The sequence below is a fragment of the Narcine bancroftii genome, chromosome 2, assembly GCF_036971445.1.
Source record: "Narcine bancroftii isolate sNarBan1 chromosome 2, sNarBan1.hap1, whole genome shotgun sequence".
NCBI lineage: Eukaryota > Metazoa > Chordata > Chondrichthyes > Torpediniformes > Narcinidae > Narcine > Narcine bancroftii.
Window position 1 is genome coordinate 146,856,867 of NC_091470.1, and position 23,225 is coordinate 146,880,091.

A 23,225-nucleotide genomic window follows, 5' to 3' on the forward strand; every position below is an offset into this window, starting at 1 on the left:
CTTGATGGTGGGGAGGGTTTGCCTGTGATGTCCTGGGCTGAGTTCACTACCTTTTGGAGGGCTTTTCACTCAGGTGTATTGGTAACCCCATACCAGTCCATGATGCTGCCGGTCAGCACACGATTTCTGATAATACCAATCCTTAGCAAACTCCTGAGGAAGTGGAGATGATGTGCTTTCTTCATGATGCCATTAGTGTTTTGGGTCCACAAAGGTTCCTCTGAGATAATGAATCCGAAGAACTTAAATTTGCTCATCCTCTCCACCTCTGATCACTGGATCTTCCACCTCTAATTTTTGGTTTCTGAAATCAATAATCAGCTCCTTAGTTTTGGTGACATTGAGTGCGAGGATGTTGTTGTTGATCCACCATTCAGCCAAGTTTTCAATCTCCCTCCTGTATGATGTCTCGTTGCCCCTCCTTATACAGCCACTACCATGGTATCATTGGTGAATTTGTAAATGATGGTGTTGTCTTACGGAGCCACACCAACATAGATGTATAACGAGAAGAGCAGGGGGCTAAAAACGCAGTCCTATAGTGCTCTGGTACTGATGGGGATTGTGGAGGACATGTTTTTACCAATCCTCACTGATTGTGTTCTGGAGGTGAGGAAATCCAGCATACAATTGCACATTGGGGTGTTGAGTCCCAGGTCTTGGAGTTTGCTGATCAGTTTTGAGGAGATGATGGTGTTAAATGTTGAAATGAAATCGATAAAGAGCATCCAGGTGTATGCATCTTTGCAGTCCAAGTGTATGTGTGGAGCTAGTGAGATGGCTTAAAAATTGAGGTGCTTAGAAATTTATTTTCTCAGAGGGGTTGTGAATCCCTAAAGTTCTGTTCCAAAGGGTGGCAGAGGGTTGAACATTAGATGGATATAAGATGGAGATAGGTAAATATTTGAAACATCAAGGAATTAAGGGTTTTGGTAACTGACTCAGAAGAGGAATTGAGGCCAGCTTAGATAAGATGTGAACAGATTGAACGAGGAGCCTAGTAGGCTTCTCTCCTTTCTTAATACAGTTCCCAGGATTGTCTTAACTTGATTATTGCATTTTCCTTTCTTGATCACCGCAAAGAAATGAGTAAATGTTGCCATTCAGTCTAACCTGCTTGTTTTCCTGCTTAGTCCCGTTGACTATATAATTCAGCTCTTACATGCCCATTGTATACTGCTCTACAGTTTTCCTATAATTGTATCGTTTTAGTTGATAATCTATCATGAATCAGTTTCATAAACTTTTTCATTGGTTTGAATTATAATACTTTCTTCCATAAATGGAGATTCCATTATTTTTAATTACAATGGATGAAATTCAGAATCAGAATTTATAGTCATGAAAATGTCACAAAATTCGATGTTTTGTGACAGCCTTACGGTGTTGTTATTGCTATAAATTACATTTAAAAAATAAATAAAATAAAGTAGTGCCAAAGAAGAGAAAGTGAGGTAGCGCCTATGGTCCATTCAGAAATCTGATGGCAGAAGGGAAGAAGCTGTCCTTGTACCACTGGGTGTTCGTCTTCAGGCTCCTGTATCTTTTTCCTAATGGTAGCAAAGTGAAGAGCGCATGGCCTGGGTGGTGGGGATCCTTGAGGATAAAAGCTGGTTTCTTAAAACACTGCCTCCTGTAGATGTCCTCGATGGAGTGGAGACTGATGTCCATGATGTCACAGGCCGTTAACAACCCTCTGGAGTTTTTTTTCTGTCCTATGCATTGCCTCTTCCATGCCAGACAGTGATACAACCAGTCAGAATAGTGTGCATGGTACACCTGTAGAAATTTGCAAATCTTTGGTGACATATGTAAAAAATCTCCTCAAACTTCTTACGAAGTATAGCCACTGGTGGTGAGCATTCTTCGTGATTGAATCAACATAGAGTCCCCAGGACAGATCCTCAGAGATGTTGACACCCAGGAATTTGAAGTTCTTAACCCTTTCCACTGCTGACCCCCTCGATGTTTTGATTACCTCCTTCTGAAGTCCACAATCAGCTCCTTAGTTTTTAAACTGTCGATTTATTTATTTGTATAGATTAAAAACTTGTCCTGCATATGTCTTGTTTCTCTGTGTGTGTGTGTGTGTGTGTGTGTGTGTGTGTGTTACGTCTGGTTGTGTGTATGCGTGTTTTGCACCAAGGACTGGAGAACGCTGTTTCATTGGGTTGTACTTGTGCAATCAGATAACAATAAACTTGCCTTGTGACATTAATCCTATGTTAAATTAGTTTTTGGCATGTAACTTGTTAATTATAATAAGTAGATAATTAATGTGAAAAATGTTCAGCTCTAACTTAGGTAGGATGACATATTTAATTGGCATAAAGGAGGCATTGAAAATTCTGATATTCAGAAGGAAAAGGATGGGTCTATCCAGAGTTGGGCAGGAAGTGAAATTGTAAGTTTTTCAATAATGAATAGAAGTGGCAACCAAATAGTTTAGCACATTAATATGTGGACGTGTCATACAGAACTGAATAAGACAGGAGGATCCAGGCAGCACTGATGTTCAGTTGATGTTCTACATTTGCTAATGTCAGTCAGAGAGTGCTTGGGGACCTTAATCTGAACTTAATTTTAATGGCAAGAAAAGAACTACAAATAATTTAATGGAAAGTCCAGCACATAAACATCTAATTTTTGCACAACTAGATCTACAAATGTTCTGATATTTATTTTTACTATTTTTCAGCGAATTTTGCTAAAGACCTTGAATTCTTTGCAAAGTAAGTAATATTGATTTAATGAAAATTAATAGTTTGGTTTTCGACACTAAATATGGTTTTATAGTGTTCTGTCTGTGTTTATATACAATGCACACAATATTTTTAAATGGTAGACGTAAGCTTAACAAGACATGTTTTCTTCCTCAGATAATAACCTTGTCATTGTTCCTTTTTAATCTTTGTTTGCCCTTATAAAGAGTTATGGAAGGCATTGATCATTTTCCGATTTGGTGCATGCCAGCTCCTGAGGAGCATTTCCCATTCTTCCCCCTTTCCCTGTATCCCTGGAGTACCTTGAAGTAACCAACAGAAAGAATGTGTTAGACAGACAGCACTCAAGATCAGTATTGGACCCAAGCTTTTATAAATATGTCAAGAGGAAAAGATTAGTGAAATCCAAGTCCCTGGAGCTGTGGTGCACCATGCTGCCAACAATAATTAGTTTATCCTCTGAAAGATGGATTTCTTTTATCAGATGGCAATGAACATTTAGATCGTCTTCCCTCAAAATTTCCAATGTGCCAATGAAAATGACTCGGGGTACATAAATTGTTGAACTACCTTACTACAGTGTCAGCTATCCTGTATCAAATCATTTGCAGAATAAGTGAGCTAATATCCTGTATCATTAAACATAGAAACATAGAAGATAGGAGCAGAAGTAGGTCATTCGACCCTTCGAGCCTGCTCCGCCATTCAACGAGATCATGGCTGATCTTAAAGTTCAGTACCCCGTCCCCGCCTTCTCTCCGTAACCTTTAATACCCTTATACTGAAGAAATATATCTAATTCCCTCTTAAATATATTTAATGAACCTGCCTCTACTGCCCTCTGTGGCAATGAATTCCACAGATTCACCACCCTCTGGGTAAAGAAATTCCTCCTCATCTCGGACCTAAATGGTTTGCTTATTATCCTCAAACCGTGGTCCCGGGTTCTGGATTTTCCCATCATTGGAAACATCCCATCTGCATCCATTCTGTCCAGTCCTGCCAGAATTTTATAGGTCTCTATGAGATCCCCTCAATCTTCTAAACTCCAGGGAGTACAATCCCAATTTGCGCAATCTTTCCTCATAAGTCATTCCTGCCATTCCAGGTATCAGCCTGGTGAATCGCCTCTGCACTCCCTCCATTGCAAGAACATCCTTCCTTAGATAAGGTGACCAAAACTGAACACAATACTCCAGGTGGGGTCTCACCAAGGCCCTGTACAGCTGCAGTAAGGTATCCTTGTTCCTATACTCAAACCCTCTTGATATGAAGGCAAACATACCATTTGCCTTTTTAACCGTCTGCTGTACCTGCATGCTCGCCTTCAGAGACTGATGTACAAGTACCCCTAGGTCTCTCTGCACTTCCGCATCTCTTAATCTGTTGCCATTCAAATAGTAATCTGCCCTCCGGTTTGTATTACCAAAGTGGATAACCTCACATTTATCCACATTGTAGTGCATTTGCCATGTATCTGCCCAGTCCCTCAATTTATCCAAATCACACTGGAGCTTTCTGACCCCCTTCTTCCGTGCACACAACCCCTCCTAGCTTGGTGTCATCTGCAAATTTGGAGATATTACATCCAATCCCCTCATCCAGATCATTAATGTAAATTGTGAACAGCTGGGGTCCCAGTACAGATCCCTGTGGTACCTCACTGGTCACCGCCTACCACTCAGAAAACGAGCCATTTATCCCAACTCTCTGTCTTCTACCTGCCAGCCAGTTCTCAATCCACATCAATACTTTGCCCCCAATCCCATGAGCCTTGATTTTGGAAGCCAGTCGTTTATGCGGGACCTTATCGAAGGCCTTTTGGAAGTCCAGGTACACCACATCCACTGGCTCTCCCCCATCTATTTTACCTGTCACCATCTCAAAGAATTCCAATAGATTTGTCGAGCACGATTTACGTTTTGTAAATCCATGTTGACTCAGTCCGATCCCTTCTCTGCTAGTCATATGCTCCGCTATTACATCCTTAATTATGGATTCCATCATTTTGTCCACTACTGATGTAAGGCTCACGGGCCGATAATTCCCCGCTTTTTCTCTACCCTCCTTTTTAAATAGTGGGGTAACATTAGCTACCCTCCAATCCATGGGTACTGATCCTGAGTCTATTGAGTTCTGGAAAATAATTCTTAAAGCATCTGCTATATGAATGGCCACTTCCTTGAGTACCCTAGGATGTAGATTATCAGGCCCTTGGGATTTATCTGCCTTCAATCCCATCAATTTCCCCAAGACCATGTCCTTAGAGATACTGATTTCTTTCAGTTCCTCCCTTGCATTAGTCTCTGTTTCCCAACATCCTTGGGAGGTTATGTGTATCCTCTCTTGTAAAAACAGAACTAAAGTAAGAATTTAATTGATCTGCCATTTCCTTATTCCCCATTATATATTCCCCTGATTCCGACTGCAAAGGACCTACTCTGGATTTCACTAATCTTTTCCTCTTGACATATTTATAAAAGCTTTTGCAGTCGGTTTTTATATTTGCCACAAGCTTACTTTCGTAATTTATTTTTGCTCTCTTGATTAATCCCTTTGTCCTCCTTTGCTGCATCTTGGACTGCTCCCAGTCTTCGGTTGCGGTACTTTTTTTGGCCAATTGATATGCTCTCTCTTTGGACCCAATGCTGTCTCTAATTTCCCTTGTTATCCACGGTTGAGTCACCTTTTTTGGTTTATTTTTATGCCAAACTAGTATAAATGATTTTTGCAATTTCTCCATTAGATCTGTGAATGCTTTCCATTGTCTATCCACAGTCAACTCCCCCATAAACACCACCCAATCAATCTTACTCAACTCCCGTCTCATACCATCATAATTCCCTTTATTTAAATTCAGGACCTTAGTCTCGGTTTTAATTTCATCACTCTCCATGTTGAGTGAGAATTCGATCATATTGTGATCGCTCCTACCCAAAGGGCCTCGCACAACAAGATTGCTGATTAGCCCCTTATTGCATAATACCCAATCTAAAATGGCCTGCTCCCGAGTTGGTTCCTCGACATATTGGTCTAGATAGCCGTCCCGTAAACATTCAAGGAAATCCTCCTCCTCTGTATTTTTACCAATTTGACTAGTACAATCTATATGCAAATTAAAGTCTCCCATGATGACAGCTGTTCCCTTATTGCACGCTTTTCTAATTTCTCTTTTAATGCCTTCCCTCACCTCTACACTACTATTTGGAGGCCTATATACCACCCCCACTAACATTTTCCGCCCCTTGCTATTCCTCAGTTCTACCCATATAGATTCCGCATCTTCTGAATTAATATCCTTCCTGTCAATCGTGTCGGTCCCTTCTCTCACCATCAATACTACCCCACCCCCTTTTCTTTCTTGCCGCTCCCTCCTAAATATCGTATACCCCGGGATGTTAAATACCAGCATTACATGAGGCTGGCTCCTTTGGCCAATTCACACTGTTCAATGCCCAATACCAGGCTCCAAAAACAAAGCTCTGTCTCAGGTGACAGAGGAAAAGATCCAAAGATATTCTTGAAACTGTCTCAGGAAAAAAGTCTGGCATCTCTAATAGTTGGGAAGGTTTATTTGGGATGGCATGGGGAGCACATATCTGACCAGTTAAGTAGGATGCGGAGCACATCACTGACCAAATTACTCACCATCTAACATCTGCACTACATGTGGCAAACTATAAGATTGCTCATTGACCTTCTATGACCTCAGCACTGAAGCAAGTCATCCTCAATCTCAAGAGACTGTCTAAGAAGAGAATGCCCATTAGAAGAAAATCCTGCAGAATCAATTGAAAGAAAAATAATGACTTTAATATTTGTAAACACCAACCTAGTTATCTTTCACTGGTGGGAAGAGTGTAGCAAGATGATTTCCATTCATGATGAACTAAGACAGACTTTTTTTCACTATTAGAACTGTTCACTTTTTTTCATGATTAGAACCAGAGGCTCAAAGAATGAAAACGACTATTACTCTTGTTTTCTGTGTGTGTGATCAAGTCATCTTGGTCTTGTTGCAAAGTATCCATCGCTAAAGAAACCAGAGTGGTTACTTGTTAAATTCAGTTGTTAATGTATCACTGGATTACACTGGTACTTCTGTTGCGAATTGGATCTATATTGCTGTGACCACAGCAGGTATTGTTAATTACTATCCTATATTATAAAATTAATTTGTAAAATATATTTTACACCTTATCTCTGATATGTTTGTGTGGAAAAGATAGTGTCATTTTCATAAGATAAATCAAAAATAAATTCACTTTGGAGAGTTGTGATTAATTGAGATACATTACTTTGAACAATGTGAGTGCTTCTTGTTTCTATGTATGACTTCACATCATTTGGATCAACACAGAACATTGTTGCATTTCTTCCGAAAGAGAATTGTGTATAACATTCAGTAAGGTATCAGAATTGAGATAATTTACTTGGAGCATGTCTTTAAGCTACTCATGCAGATTGCAAATGTTTGTAGCATTTTCTCCCTGAAAAAGACCCTCATTTTAATAGTAAGATTTAATGTAGGACTGATGGGATAGTTAACTTTAATATCTTTCCATAGGCATGGTAAGCGGACCACGATTAATACTGATGATGTGAAACTGCTAGCAAGGAGGAGCAAAGCACTGGTAAAGATGCACCTTTCTTCATATTTACAATTTTAAATTGTACAACTTGCTTAAATTGTTTACTAATATATTAAAGATTTTCATTGTTTAGATTCTCCAATACCAATTCTGAGGCATGTATTTTGATAGTGGCATCATATTCAGGATGTGGTAGCCATTCATCCTACAGGCTGTTGATCTGGCTTGTTGAGGGTCCTGTTTACAAACACTATTGAGGCACAACAATCTCTGCTGCACTTATTGAAGCTAAAGGCAATGAGTTTACACTAAGGCAGGTGAACTTCCTTTTCTCTTCTGCCCTTTTGATGCTATCTAGAACAGTTGGCAGATCCACCAGAGATGGATATCTCATAGTTCTCCATAATGGTGAGCACCATCTTCATATCTAGCTTACAGTTACCTCTAGCATATCCAGACTCGAGTGTCCTTGGGAATATGGTTATCTTTCCATTCTCTGAACAAAGCAAAGCCACTGCAAAAATATGGTTGTCTTCAAGGTAATTCATTAGGCACATTCCACATCCTCCACAATAGAGCCACAACCTTTTACTGAGAGCATTAAAGTTGTCATTTTCTAAGATATTTTAAGTGATTTTCACTTATCATTTACTTAAAAACATAATGCCATTAGCAGGTATTTTTTAGTACTGGTACACTTATTGATTTCGTGCACTGTACTATATAATGTGTCTACCTGATATATGACAATCTGTTCCTTCCTCCAAGTCAATAATAGTTTGTGAACTGAACTGTATGTCCTTGGTGAGCATCCCATCAATTACCTAATTTATTAATAAATAGATAGTTGGGAACAGTTTTGCTTTCTTGAAGATACTTTTGAATGGTAAATGGACCAGAGACTTGAGACATTAACTTTGTGCAGATCCACATAAAGTGAAATATAAACAGTGAGAGAATGTTAAACTATGCAGCAACCACTGGCTTTTTTTTTTGAAGCTTATTAATTAATGTACATTATTTTTCTTTGTCAGCAAAATTTCATTACTGAGAAATGTGATCAACTTGTTGCAAATAATGCTGAACAAAAAGAGAAGAAAATGATCACCACTGGAAAAGGAAAAAAGAAATCCGACCACCGTACAGAATCGACAGTAACTGAAGATGAGGACGTTACCGAAGATTAATCTGCAATTTGAAACCTTTTCTTGGACTTTGGGATTGAGTGTAAGAATGCTTACTTTCTCATATCTTCACTGTGGGAAATGTTCTTGTTTTTGATGAGAAGTATCAAGGGAGTATTTGAAGTTGAAATGAATACCTCAATGAAAAGAACTTGAATTTAAGGTGTAATGGATATTAACCAAAAAAAACACAAAATACAATTAAAAGAAGTCATTTTATTTTTGCACACGTACTAAGTTTGAAAATGTTAGCCAGTTTCTTTCAAGTTGTAGAACTCATCATTGTACAAGCAAATTGAGTAAATAAGGAGAATATAGTGATTACGAAAGATGTAGTGTTAGGGTGAGGAATATAAAGGTGGATAAGTCTCCGGGACCAGACGGGATCTTCCCCAGGACAGTGAGAGAAGTAAAGGAGGAAATAGCAGAGGCTCTGACGGTAATTTTCCAAATCTCATTAGAGATGGGGATAGTGCCGGAGGATTGGCGTATTGCGCATGTGGTTCCGTTATTTAAAAAGGGTTCAAGGAGGAAGCCTGGCAATTATCGGCCTGTAAGTTTGACGTCTGTGGTAGGTAAATTAATGGAGAAAGTTCTTTGAGATAGTACTTATAAATATCTGGATAGACAGGGTCTGATCAGGAGCACTCAACACGGATTTGTGGGCGGAAGGACCTGTTTCACCAATCTGTTGAATTTTTTGAAGAGGTGACTAGAAATGTGGATGAGGGTAGCGCGGTGGATGTTGTCTATATGGACTTCAGTAAGGCCTTCAATAAGGTACCACATGGAAGGTTAGTTAGGAAGGTGCAGTCTTTAGGTATAAATTTTGAGATAGTCAAATGGATTGAACATTGGCTGAATGGGAGAGGCCAGAGAGTGGTAGTGGAAAATTGTCTGTCAGGTTGGAGACCGGTGACCAGTGGTGTGACTCAGGGATCTGTATTGGGCCCATTGTTGTTCGTTATATACATTAATGATCTAGATGATGGGGTGGTGAATTGGATTAGTAAATATGCAGACGATACTAAGATAGGTGGAATAGTGGATAATGAAGAAGGTTTTCAAGGATTGCAGAGGGATTTGGGCTACTTAGAAAAGTGGGCTGAAAAATGGCAGATGGAATTTAATGTTGATAAGTGTGAGGTGCTTCATTTTGGTAAGAAGAATCAGAACAGGACATACGTAGTAAATGGGAGAGCATTGATGAATACAGAAGAGCAGAAGGATTTAGGAGTAACGGTACATCGTTCCCTGAAGGTAGAAACTCATGTGAATAGGGTGGTGAAAAAGGCTTTTAGTATGCTGGCCTTTATCAATCATTGCATGAAATATAGGAGTTGGGAAGTGATGTTGAGATTGTATAAGGCGTTGGTGCGGCCTAATTTAGAGTTCTGTGTGCAGTTCTGGTCGCCTAATTATAGGAAGGATATAAACAGAGTGGAGAGAGTGCAGAGAAGATTTACCAGAATGTTACCTTGGTTTAAGCATCTAGAGTACAGGGAGAGATTGGGCAGATTAGGTCTTTATTCTTTGGAGCGTAGAAGGTTGAGGGGGGATTTGATAGAGGTATTTAAGATTATGAAAGGGATAGACAGAGTGGATGTGGATAGAGTATTTCTGTTAAGAGTAGGAGAGATTGGAACAAGAGGACATGAGTTAAGAGTTAAGGGGCAGAGGTTTAGAGGTAACATGAGGGGGAACTTCTTTACTCAGAGAGTGGTAGCGGTGTGGAATGAGCTTCCGGGAGAAATAGGGCAGAGTCAATTTTATTATTTAAGAAAAAGCTGGACAGGTATATGGATGAGAAGAAGGTGGAGGGTTATGGTCATTGTGCAGGTAGGTGGGACTAGAGAGGAGTGTTTGGTTCGGTGCGGACTAGAAGGGCCTAATGACCTGTTTCCGTGCTGTAATTGTTATGTTATTATATGTTAATTAAGTGGCTTGCTTTAAGATATTGTTTTCACACTTCTGGATAAATTAAAATTCCTATTAAAATGCTCATTATTTTGAGGTTCTGGTGCCAACTATCTCCAATTTTTTCTTATTAAAATATTAATATGTTGTATATTTGTAAAAGGATTTTTTTTCAAGGGGCAGTTGCAAAAGGTTGTGCATCGTAAAACTCAGCAGCTGTTCTCAAAAGATTTGGAAATGATTATATTTTCATTCTGGGTTTTTTTTCTGCTCAGCTTCAAAGGTGACTTCCTCATCAGTTCTGACAAATGAAAGATGCTTATGCATGAATTCTATTAGCATGAGGGAGGCTCTTGCACAGCTGCTTCCATGTGGAATTAATTGGCCAAGGAATTAATCAAGGAAACCCAAGTATGTGGAGACCAGGAGAGATAAGAGACTGCAATGGTAGAATCTCGAGTAAAAAAAACTAATTGCTGAAAAAGCTCGGTGGTTGAACAGCATTGGCGGTGGGGATGTGTTGGGGAAGGATTGCAGAAATATTGGGTTGCAACCCTGCTTTAGGCCATGGTGGCAAAGGAGGAGAGTTAAATTGTGGAAGCTAAGGAGAGGGCACAGAGGAGATTTACCAGGATGTTGCCTGGATAGGAAAATTATGAGGCAAGGTTAGTAGAGCTCGGACTTTTCTCTTCAGAGTGAGGAAGGATGAGAGGATACTTAAGAGGTCTACAAGATTCTGAGAGGCATAGGTAAGGTGGACAACCAGTGCCTTTTTCCCAAGGCAGGAAGAGCAAACACCTGGGGACATTGTACAAAGTGAAGGGAGGAAAGTTGAGGGGTGCTATCAGGGGTAAGTTTATTTACAGAGAGTTGTGGGTGAAGCATTAGGAGCATTTAAGATTACAAGTAGGAAGGGTTTGTATGAACATCTAAGTTGGCATCACATTGAGGGCTGAAGGGCCTGTACTGTAATGTTCTATGTATAAAGAGGAGAAAGAATGAAATAGGGTAATACTATTAGGAGGTGATGTGGACCAAGGACAGTTGTAGGATGATGGGCAGATGGTGCCAAGTGAAGGAGGGAGAAGGGTAGAGTTAGAAAGAGATAGGTGGGTAATAAGTGGAAGCAAACAGGAAGGAAAAGAGTGGGAGAACAAGGACAGTCAAGTCAGTATGGGATGGAGAGTTGAAATGGCATGTATCCAAGAACTCGGAATAGCTGCATACTTGGCCCAATCTGCCCATCAGTCTTCACACTTTCATAGTCCACCCGTCACCTATTTGTCCCTTTCTTGTGGAATGGAATTTTAAAAACCTGAAGCTTGCTGTTTTGCTGGAACATAAATTTGTTTGTGCAGTAGTTTAAAATTCAGTGAGGTTTAAATTATATACGGAGAGAGATGAAGCTTCAGTGTAACAGTGACATTCAATCTGATGTTCTGTTAAATATTGCATAAATCCTTATCAATGCTACAAGTAATTTGACATAATAACACAGGTTTATTATTGAGTGAAGTATCAGGTGACCAGATCTAGAAAAACAAGGCATATAGACACTTGAGTAAAAACACATGCTGGAGAAACTCAGCTGCTCAGTGTACTTCATGTAGCAAAGATAAACTTTGATGAAGGTTTCAAGCCTGAAACATTGGTTCTGTATCTTTGTCTTTGCTACATAAAGTACACTGTTGACAAGCTGAGTTTCTCCAGCATTGTGTCTTTACTTCAACCATGATGTCGACAGACTTTCGTGTTTTACAAATGTAGACACTTAATCATTTCACATTTAGTATAGATTTAATAGCATGGTGAGCTAGAACCTGGCTCTTTCATTAATAAATTCTTGTTCAAATTCAGCTGAAACAGTTCAGATTTAAGTCTTCATTTTCACTAGTGGCAATAAAGGCCCACAAAAGTGAGTTTGAAAGGTCTTGACCCAATTCCCAAAAATCTTCATAGTTTAGCATTAATTGGCATAGAGATGCATCCCACTCTGAGTGGGACATAAAAATATATTAATGGTTCCTTGGGGAAATGCCTGGCACCTGCACTCAGCCTGTGTGCTCTCCTGAAATACCATTGAACTCGAGTACAAATGACAAAAGTTACAATGATCTAACTGTGAGTGAATTTGCCTACCAGATTTTTCTTCGTGTGGTCGAAATGTAATGAGTAACGCAGAGTAGAATCAGAACTGAACAACAATGAATCAGTGCAATCATTTAGAGCAGGGGTGTCAAAATTAAAAACTTGGACTAAGTCGTGGGCCGAACTAAATATTTATTGAAAATTTTCAACAACATCTGCATGTTTTCTCTTCTTTCAACATATGTAATGTTAAACTTTTTCTTATTAAAATAAATGTTTAATAATAGTTTTGGTTAAACTCTTTCCAGAAGAAGCATTAACAAATGAGAAATAAAATATTCAATCAATAATATTTCTCTCTAGCCTTTAAGCTCCTTTTTAAATGTATTTTTTTTCACAAGCCAACAAGTCAAAAAAATAACAACTTGCTTCAATGACAAACAGGTTTGTCTTTTAAAATGATGAACATATAGACTGCCTCCCACCTGCGTTGAAAGGTCCTGTTTTCTGTCTTTGGTTTGGCCATTTTTCGTAAGGGGTTTATTACATGTGAGTTGGGCGACAGGTCACAGATGCCAATGAAAGTAAAGAGAGGAGGTGGGGGCGATTAGCGGGCTGACGGGCTGGTGCCAACACATTTGCAAAGCATTCTGGGATTTGTAGTATTAGCTGTGCATGCGCTATACTGGCGCGGCGGCCAGCGGGCCAGCTCTAATACATATTTGATATGATCTTGCGGGCCAAATATAATTATATCACGGACCAAATTTGGCCCGCGGGCCTGAGTTTGACATGTGTGATTTAGATGATTAATCCTCATTTCAAAGGAAGTAGCTGGAGATGTACAAGAGTTGCTAGTCTTCAAATTCCCAAGAGCAACAGGAATTTGCTTTGAATTGACCTCAAGATGGTGATATACAGAATTAGATTCTGCGCTTCAAAGGGATAAGCCAAGATAAACATAGAACAACAGAATAATATGTATAGTAAAGCATTTTTTGTTGAAATTTATAGACAAACGTGGGAAAATGGCAGCGGGGATGAATTACACACACACACCACACACACACACACACACACACACACACACACACACACACACACACACACACACACACACACACACACACACACACACACACACACACACACACACACACACACACACACACACACACCCCGAACTGAGTACATACAACAATCAAGGATAGATAGATATGTCTATGAGAGACAGAGGGAAGGGAGAGAAAGATGGGAAGAGAGAAAGGGTGGGGAGGGATAGAGACAGGCAAGAAACTAGCCACTTTTTCTTTTAAAGCCCTTGTGTCCCAATGTGCCATGGCATAGTGAAAGGGCTGTATGCATGGAGCACTCATAGAGGGGTTTCTCTGCTGTACAGATTCTGGGAGGGCAGGTGCTCAATCGCTTGATGCGCTACCAAGTGCCAGAGATCTCCCTTTGCGATCTTCTAACCAGGGGATCGTTTCTTGGCATCTGTTTCCCACATAGCATGGAGGCAGGGGGATGCTTCCCTGTCGAAGGGAATAAATTATTTGATTCCTGTGCAGGGTGGGGGAGAGGTAGGACGTCAGAAGTTAGATGGACGGGGGCATGGATGGCTAAGGCTAGGATCAGCAAGGTGGTCCAGTGTTACGTTGGGCTCGGGAGTTGGATGTCAGGCTTACACAGGGACAGGGAACCCCTGAGACCCCCCCCCCCCCCGCACTGACGGGAAATCTCTGTGACATGTGGGAACGTACTTGAGAGTGAGAGGCTGGAGTGATATTTATAGAACACTCCCTGCGTGAATGTAATAACATTACTCAGGACATCACTGCTGGAGGATAGGCACTCCTTTGTTCTGCGATACTGGGTAGTGTTACAAAGTTCAGTGTTGTGTATTGGCTTATGTGTTGTGTGGTTTTGTGTTGAAAGGTGGACTGTTGAGAGAGTGGGAGACGGACTGAGCATGTGCAGAAAATGATCTAAAAATTTCTGGACTTTGACAATAAACCACCACTGGGTGGTGCTGTGGAGTGGAAGAAGGCCCAGAGCATGAGTCATGGACTGGGATGAAGTTTAGAATGTTGGGATTTAAAAAAGGATGAACATTCCGAAGGCAGCCAGAAGGATCCGGACCAAACCAGTGGTTCCTCTCTCTGCAAGCAACACAAGACAACTTCGAATTTTGTTCTCTCTCTCTCTCTCTCTCTCTCTCTCTCTCTCTCTCTCTCTCTCTCTCTCTCTCTCTCTCTCTCTCTCTCAAAGATCTTTTGGCTTCAGTTTACCAAACAAACTGAATTTTGTTTATGATCTTTGCTTCAGTTGAGATTGAAGTTTTTGTGAGTCTTGTGTGTCTAAGTTTTTCTGTGGACTGGTTGGAAGTATAACTTAGACTTTAATTACATATGTTATATTTAGGCTGGGGAATTTATTAGTTTTACTCTTGTTATAGAAATTTGCATAGTAACCAGTGGGCATTGTTATAAAAGGGAGGATTTTGAAGGTGAATTTTTGTTAATAAAGTAATTGTTCATTTTTACCCCTGTGTGATATGCCTTCTTTGTGGTTGCTGGTTTGATCTTGTAACAGTAGGTATTGTGAAAAGACGCATAGAACCGGTTTTCCTTGATCCAGTATGAAAGGTCCTACCGGTATTTTAAAACAGTTCATTTACCTGTCATTTTAATAGTTTGCCAATGTGAAAGGGGCTTTTTGACATCGAAAATAATTGCATGACATCATATTATCACCTTCCAAATCAAAATTTCACCTAATAAAATTTCCAAGAATCCAATTTCCTTGTAATAAGTTTTTTTTTAGTGTTGTAGAAAAAAACCTAGTTAGTTGTAAATTTCCTACTCACTGCTGCATGTACTGTGTGGAACTCTGGTCAAAAAGTACTGTCTCTCGACTGCTGAGTTGAAATGAATTAATACTACCCTGTGTCACAGGTTCCTTGGATCACTTGATCTCTAACACCCAATCAGCTTCCTGCTGATCTGAGCTTTTCGAATCCAACTGCCTGAGTCACCTGACTCCAATTGCCAGATAAAATTCTGTTGAAGTCTGTGACAGTGTTTTTGTTCTTTTACTTCAGCAGTAAGATTTAAATTTTAATAGATTTTGAATGTCTAGTATTCAAAAACATTCAAGCTCTTTGACAGCTACTTTGAAATGTTTCTGTGGGATTTATTATTTAAGTCCCACAGCTCAAGTTAGGTGCTGGCTTATTTGAGGAAGCTTATACCATGAGACCTATTAAAGATAATAGAAGTGTAGTGGATAGAGCGGCAGTAAGTCCTTCTCATCATATTTCCATTGTGCCAATATATTCTAAGACTTTAAAAAAATTAATGCCAAAAGGGACAGTTATTTGGTGACTGTGGGAATCATTATTGAGTGAAAGAATAAACTGAATTATTTGACAAATGCTATCCTGCTACCACTGAAAATTAGTTTTTGTTTAAGGTTTTAATGAATTGATGATTATCAGGTTCCCAGGGGTGTAATGAATATGGTTTCGCACATCATATGGCAATGGAGCCTTGGTTTCAATGTCTTGATCTTCAAATGGTTCCTGACGCTGTTCTGTGGTGTACTAAATAAATCTCAGGTGGTCTAGCTTGAAGTATTCTTAACAACTAATTTCAGAATCCCACTGGTGACACTGAGGCCTAATGTGAGAAAGAATTATAGGAGAAAATGAGGGGAAAACTAATTGTAAATTTCTGTTGCCAACTGTCATAAGTTTCTTTTGTGGCTATTTCCTATAACACAGTTGATAACGCTGAAAAATTTCCTTTGGGCTGTCTGGCTTTGTCTTCATATAAATGGACAGAAGATCCACAGGAGGAATGTATCGGTTTACTTGAATTAGTTTTGGGATTGAAATCAATAAACCTAGATAATGATTTTGTTCTAAATCTAGTGGGTTATAATATCTCAATTTTTGTATGTTATTGCAAACTTTGCACACTTCTGTGAGAGACCTTAATCTACCGTTTAAAATGTTGTCACTGATTTATAACTGCCCTCGTTATCTTTTGGTGGCAGTCATCACAGATGGTAAATGGTTTATGAACTGTTTTGTTTGAATACATAAAACTTATGAAACATTTGCATATTTTGTGTATTTCGTTCTTGTTGTCTTCCTATATACAGTAGGTCACAGTGGATGAATTACTTTGTGAAATTTATCTTATGCCAAAATGAGGCAGGTAGATAATACATGGCAAATACCCTGCATCAGCAAACTAGCTAAATCTGTTATAGTGATTGTGGATGAGGAATAAGTATTGTTGAGAGCTTTAGAATTGTTTGTGTTTCATGTACAACCAAGGTATCAATATTAGAGCATATTTGATTTTATATTTTCCCTCTCCTTAATGTATGAGAAATCTTTCTGCACCATTCACAGATTGGAGGAACCTTCTGTTAGTTTTTGTGATCTGACTCTGAAGAAAATGCTTTTGCAAGTGATTTGCTAGAAAATGATTTGGATTAAGAATCTAGCTATTTTTAAAAATCTTGTCCAGGTAGGTAATTTTACATAACAAGTACAAGTCTAGTTAAGAATAGTTTTGGTCTGTGAGGCTCAGTGCTTCAACATAGAGTGTAATGGACGATGAACAAGTTGATCAATGTATTGTAATCAGATGGTTTACCTTGGACCCTTGATCAGATTTTAGACCCTAATTTGTTTATGCAGAACCCAGAGACAGGATCAAACCAGGAGATTTCTCAGATGTGGCAACTGATAAATGCAGTCATGGATATTAAATTGAATGATAAATGTCAACATAAAAACAGTAATCTTTGAACCTGCCATGACAGTCAATAAATTAAATGCTGCTTTTTCACTCTTTTCAATTTCTCACCTGATCCCCATATTTTTTCATTTCCCTGAGCCCAAAAGTCTGTCTTGAATATACTTAATGATTGAACATTAACAGCCATCCTGTATAGAGAATTCCAGTGACTCATCTTTGAACATTACTTTCCTACTCGTGCCAGTGATTCATTCTAGTGCTAAACATTTTTAATGCAAATATATTTGATTTAATTTGATGCCATAATTCCAGCTCTTACCTCTGTTAATTAGAGGTGAATGTTCATCTTTTCCTAATGTATTTTCGATTCAACTTTTATCAAGTGAACTTTTTGTTTTATTTTTGTTTGAGTAGGCACTGCATTCATTGCCCTAAGACAGTGGTTTTCAAACTCTCCACCTCCCCCCCCCCCCAAATAAAACTCACATTCCATTTTAAGTAATCCCTATGCCATAAGTGCTCTGTGATTAGTAAGGGATTAAGGTGGGATGTGAGTGGGATGGGAAGGTTGAGAACCACTGCTCTAGACCCAATTGTTACTAAAATATTTTGCTTGAGAAAAATTGTCATTGGCCCATTTCCTTTTGAGTTATGAAACATTTAACGAGTCAATTCGGTATGATTATAACTGGTTTTCAAACATTTCCTCTCTACTCACGTACCACCTTAAGCAATTCCTTACTAATCACCGAGCACTTGTGGCATCGGGGTTGCTTAAGGTGGAATGTGAGTTTCGGGGGCAGATTGAAAACTACTGCCGCTTAAGGTGGAATCTGAGTTTAGGGGGCAGATTGAAAACTACTGCCGCTTAAGGTGGAATCTGAGTTTAGGGGGCAGATTGAAAACTACTGCCGCTTAAGGTGGAATGTGAGTTTCGGGGGCAGATTGAAAACTACTGCAGCTTAAGGTGGAATGTGAGTTTAGGGGGCAGATTGAAAACTACTGCCGCTTAAGGTGGAATGTGAGTTTAGGGGGCAGATTGAAAACTACTGCCGCTTAAGGTGGAATGTGAGTTTAGGGGGCAGATTGAAAACTACTGCCGCTTAAGGTGGAATGTGAGTTTAGGGGGCAGATTGAAAACTACTGCCGCTTAAGGTGGAATGTGAGTTTAGGGGGCAGATTGAAAACTACTGCCGCTTAAGGTGGAATGTGAGTTTAGGGGGCAGATTGAAAACTTCTGCCGCTTAAGGTGGAATGTGAGTTTAGGGGGCAGATTGAAAACTACTGCCGCTTAAGGTGGAATGTGAGTTTACGGGGCAGATTGAAAACTACTTCCGCTTAAGGTGGAATGTGAGTTTAGGGGGCAGATTGAAAACTTCTGCCGCTTAAGGTGGAATGTGAGTTTAGGGGGCAGATTGAAAACTACTGCCGCTTAAGGTGGAATGTGAGTTTAGGGGGCAGATTGAAAACTACTGCCGCTTAAGGTGGAATGTGAGTTTAGGGGGCAGATTGAAAACTACTGCCGCTTAAGGTGGAATGTGAGTTTAGGGGGCAGATTGAAAACTTCTGCCGCTTAAGGTGGAATGTGAGTTTAGGGGGCAGATTGAAAACTACTGCCGCTTAAGGTGGAATGTGAGTTTAGGGGGCAGATTGAAAACTACTGCCGCTTAAGGTGGAATGTGAGTTTAGGGGGCAGATTGAAAACTACTGCCGCTTAAGGTGGAATGTGAGTTTAGGGGGCAGATTGAAAACTACTGCCGCTTAAGGTGGAATGTGAGTTTAGGGGGCAGATTGAAAACTTCTGCCGCTTAAGGTGGAATGTGAGTTTAGGGGGCAGATTGAAAACTACTGCCGCTTAAGGTGGAATGTGAGTTTAGGGGGCATATTGAAAACTACTGCCGCTTAAGGTGGAATGTGAGTTTAGGGGGCAGATTGAAAACTACTGCCGCTTAAGGTGGAATGTGAGTTTAGGGGGCAGATTGAAAACTTCTGCCGCTTAAGGTGGAATGTGAATTTAGGGGGCAGATTGAAAACTACTGCCGCTTAAGGTGGAATGTGAGTTTAGGGGGCAGATTGAAAACTTCTGCCGCTTAAGGTGGAATGTGAGTTTAGGGGGCAGATTGAAAACTACTGCCGCTTAAGGTGGAATGTGAGTTTAGGGGGCAGATTGAAAACTACTGCCGCTTAAGGTGGAATGTGAGTTTAGGGGGCAGATTGAAAATTACTGCCGCTTAAGGTGGAATGTGAGTTTAGGGGGCAGATTGAAAACTTCTGCCGCTTAAGGTGGAATGTGAGTTTAGGGGGCAGATTGAAAACTTCTGCCGCTTAAGGTGGAATGTGAGTTTAGGGGGCAGATTGAAAACTACTGCCGCTTAAGGTGGAATGTGAGTTTAGGGGGCAGATTGAAAACTACTGCCGCTTAAGGTGGAATGTGAGTTTAGGGGGCAGATTGAAAATTACTGCCGCTTAAGGTGGAATGTGAGTTTAGGGGGCAGATTGAAAACTACTGCCGCTTAAGGTGGAATGTGAGTTTCGGGGGCAGATTGAAAACTAATGCCGCTTAAGGTGGAATGTGAGTTTCGGGGGCAGATCGAAAACTACTGCCGCTTAAGGTGGAATGTGAGTTTAGGGGGCAGATCGAAAACTACTGCCGCTTAAGGTGGAATGTGAGTTTAGGGGGCAGATTGAAAACTACTGCCGCTTAAGGTGAAATGTGAGTTTAGGGGGCAGATTGAAAACTACTGCCGCTTAAGGTGGAATGTGAGTTTAGGGGGCAGATTGAAAACTACTGCCGCTTAAGGTGGAATGTGAGTTTAGGGGGCAGATTGAAAACTACTGCCGCTTAAGGTGGAATGTGAGTTTAGGGGGCAGATTGAAAACTTCTGCCGCTTAAGGTGGAATGTGAGTTTAGGGGGCAGATTGAAAACTACTGCCGCTTAAGGTGGAATGTGAGTTTAGGGGGCAGATTGAAAACTTCTGCCGCTTAAGGTGGAATGTGAGTTTAGGGGGCAGATTGAAAACTACTGCCGCTTAAGGTGGAATCTGAGTTTAGGGGGCAGATTGAAAACTACTGCCGCTTAAGGTGGAATGTGAGTTTAGGGGGCAGATTGAAAACTACTGCCGCTTAAGGTGGAATGTGAGTTTAGGGGGCAGATTGAAAACTACTGCCGCTTAAGGTGGAATGTGAGTTTAGGGGGCAGATTGAAAACTTCTGCCGCTTAAGGTGGAATGTGAGTTTAGGGGGAAGATTGAAAACTACTGCCGCTTAAGGTGGAATGTGAGTTTAGGGGGCAGATTGAAAACTACTGCCGCTTAAGGTGGAATGTGAGTTTAGGGGGCAGATTGAAAACTACTGCCGCTTAAGGTGGAATGTGAGTTTAGGGGGCAGATTGAAAACTTCTGCCGCTTAAGGTGGACTGTGAGTTTAGGGGGCAGATTGAAAACTACTGCCGCTTAAGGTGGAATGTGAGTTTAGGGGGCAGATTGAAAACTACTGCCGCTTAAGGTGGAATGTGAGTTTAGGGGGCAGATTGAAAATTACTGCCGCTTAAGGTGGAATGTGAGTTTAGGGGGCAGATTGAAAACTACTGCCGCTTAAGGTGGAATGTGAGTTTAGGGGGCAGATTGAAAACTAATGCCGCTTAAGGTGGAATGTGAGTTTCGGGGGCAGATCGAAAACTACTGCCGCTTAAGGTGGAATGTGAGTTTAGGGGGCAGATCGAAAACTACTGCCGCTTAAGGTGGAATGTGAGTTTAGGGGGCAGATTGAAAACTACTGCCGCTTAAGGTGGAATGTGAGTTTAGGGGGCAGATTGAAAACTACTGCCGCTTAAGGTGGAATGTGAGTTTAGGGGGCAGATTGAAAACTACTGCCGCTTAAGGTGGAATGTGAGTTTAGGGGGCAGATTGAAAACTTCTGCCGCTTAAGGTGGAATGTGAGTTTAGGGGGCAGATTGAAAACTACTGCCGCTTAAGGTGGAATGTGAGTTTAGGGGGCAGATTGAAAACTTCTGCCGCTTAAGGTGGAATGTGAGTTTAGGGGGCAGATTGAAAACTACTGCCGCTTAAGGTGGAATCTGAGTTTAGGGGGCAGATTGAAAACTACTGCCGCTTAAGGTGGAATGTGAGTTTAGGGGGCAGATTGAAAACTACTGCCGCTTAAGGTGGAATGTGAGTTTAGGGGGCAGATTGAAAACTACTGCCGCTTAAGGTGGAATGTGAGTTTAGGGGGCAGATTGAAAACTACTGCCGCTTAAGGTGGAATGTGAGTTTAGGGGGCAGATTGAAAACTACTGCCGCTTAAGGTGGAATGTGAGTTTAGGGGGCAGATTGAAAACTACTGCCGCTTAAGGTGGAATTTGAGTTTAGGGGGCAGATTGAAAACTTCTGCCCTAAGCTAATGTGCTTGCCTTTGCTACAACAGTGTTGCTACCTCTCCTCATGTCCAAATGTTTGATCATCCTCTGACTTGCTTCCCCTAATTAATTTCACCCTTCTATGGTTGTTCTGCATGCACGTGAACCACTTTTAACCAATTCAGTGAACTATTATAACCAGAAATGAAACTTGGGGACTGAACATAGAGATCATGCTAATCCATTGGCTTGGAAGAGTTTAGCAGGTAAAACAAACACATGAGGGAATTTGTTAATAAGAATTGGTATTTAATATTAATATATTGATGAGAAAGGGAATGGATAGCTAAGATATGGTTGCAGAGTTCAATCCTATTGGTTGGAAATAATTAAGGTTGAGCCTGTGAGTAACTATTGCATTGATGAGGGTATTTGTAGGCCAGAAAAAAACATGCTCCATAATAGCTCAGTAACATAGTCACATAATGAATTAGAAAGTTATGGGTTCGGGTCCCGTTCAAGAGACGATCACAAAAACTTAATCTGGTTCTGCATAGTTGGAGGGGATAAAATGCTAAAGAGTGCTCTCTGCTCTCTCAGTTGAATCTAAAAGATCTGATGATTGTATTTTGAAGAAGACTTGGGGAAGCGGCCTGTTGTTGTCACCAATATTTATCTCGTAACACATCCCTATCAAACAGAAATGGTAGGGGTGGCACAGTTAGCAGAGCGGTTAGTGCAACGATGATAAAGTGCCAGCGGTTGGGACCGGGGTTCGAATCTGGTTCTTTCTCGAAGGAGTTTGTACGTTTTTCCTGGGAGCTCTGGTTTCCTCCCACTGTTCAAAACGGACCAGTGGTTGAATCGGGTGTAATTGATGGCACGGGCTCGTGTGCCAAAAGGGCCTGTTCCCATGGTGTATGTCTAAATTTTATATTAAAAAAAAATTATCACAATGTGGGAACTTGCTATGCACAAATTAGTTGCTATGTTCCTTGCATTACAACAGTTCAAAAGTATTTAGTTGGCTGCAAAACATTTTGACGAGTCTTGAAAGGGATGAGAACTGTCCATTGAAAATGAAGTCAACCTCTTTCCACAAAAGATATTTAGCACTGATTAACATGAAGGTGTAAATCAAGAATTGTAAGCAAAATCGATATAAATAGAATGCTGCTGAGCTGTCTTGATGGCTTTTCAATACAAAGAGCCAAAACAGACTGCCTGTGTGAATTTCTTTCTTCAGTTCGTACATTTCTTTATATTCTGAGACATTCATGAGAAAAAAAAGGACTCTTCTTCCAGTGAGACACAGCACAAAAGCCCAGTGAGCTCCTCTTAACCATCAATCATCCAATTTTAAATTGACCCTTCCCTAATACATCTTATTTTCCTTCAACAACCCCTTGCCCTCCACTTCCCCCGGCTCCTCCTTGCTCTATAGACAAACAACTTCAGGCCAATTTCTGTGCCATTGTGCTCATAGTTTTGAGGCCAGTGTTAAGGCAGAGTTTAAAAAAAAGGAAACAAACATTAAAAAAATTCAGGTCTCCTTGAGGTTGTTTCTTGTTAATTTTTTAGGGGTGGAGCTGCA

General features: G+C 40.5%; 1 protein-coding gene across 2 annotated transcripts in view; it reads left to right on the top strand.

The window, feature by feature from the left end:
- Positions 1 to 23,225, top strand: part of cenps (centromere protein S) — a 37,509-nt gene that overhangs the window by 9,737 nt on the left and 4,547 nt on the right. The window contains exons 3-6 of one of the 2 annotated variants that reach the window (XM_069918485.1): positions 2,699 to 2,732; positions 7,291 to 7,357; positions 8,350 to 8,542; positions 14,440 to 14,766. In XM_069918485.1, coding sequence (XP_069774586.1) covers positions 2,699 to 2,732; positions 7,291 to 7,357; positions 8,350 to 8,502 — 254 coding nt within the window. In that variant the 3' untranslated portion in view covers positions 8,503 to 8,542; positions 14,440 to 14,766. Of the gene's footprint in view, positions 1 to 2,698; positions 2,733 to 7,290; positions 7,358 to 8,349; positions 8,543 to 14,439; positions 14,767 to 23,225 lie in introns of those variants that run through there. The other variant, XM_069918484.1, reaches the window with a different exon arrangement.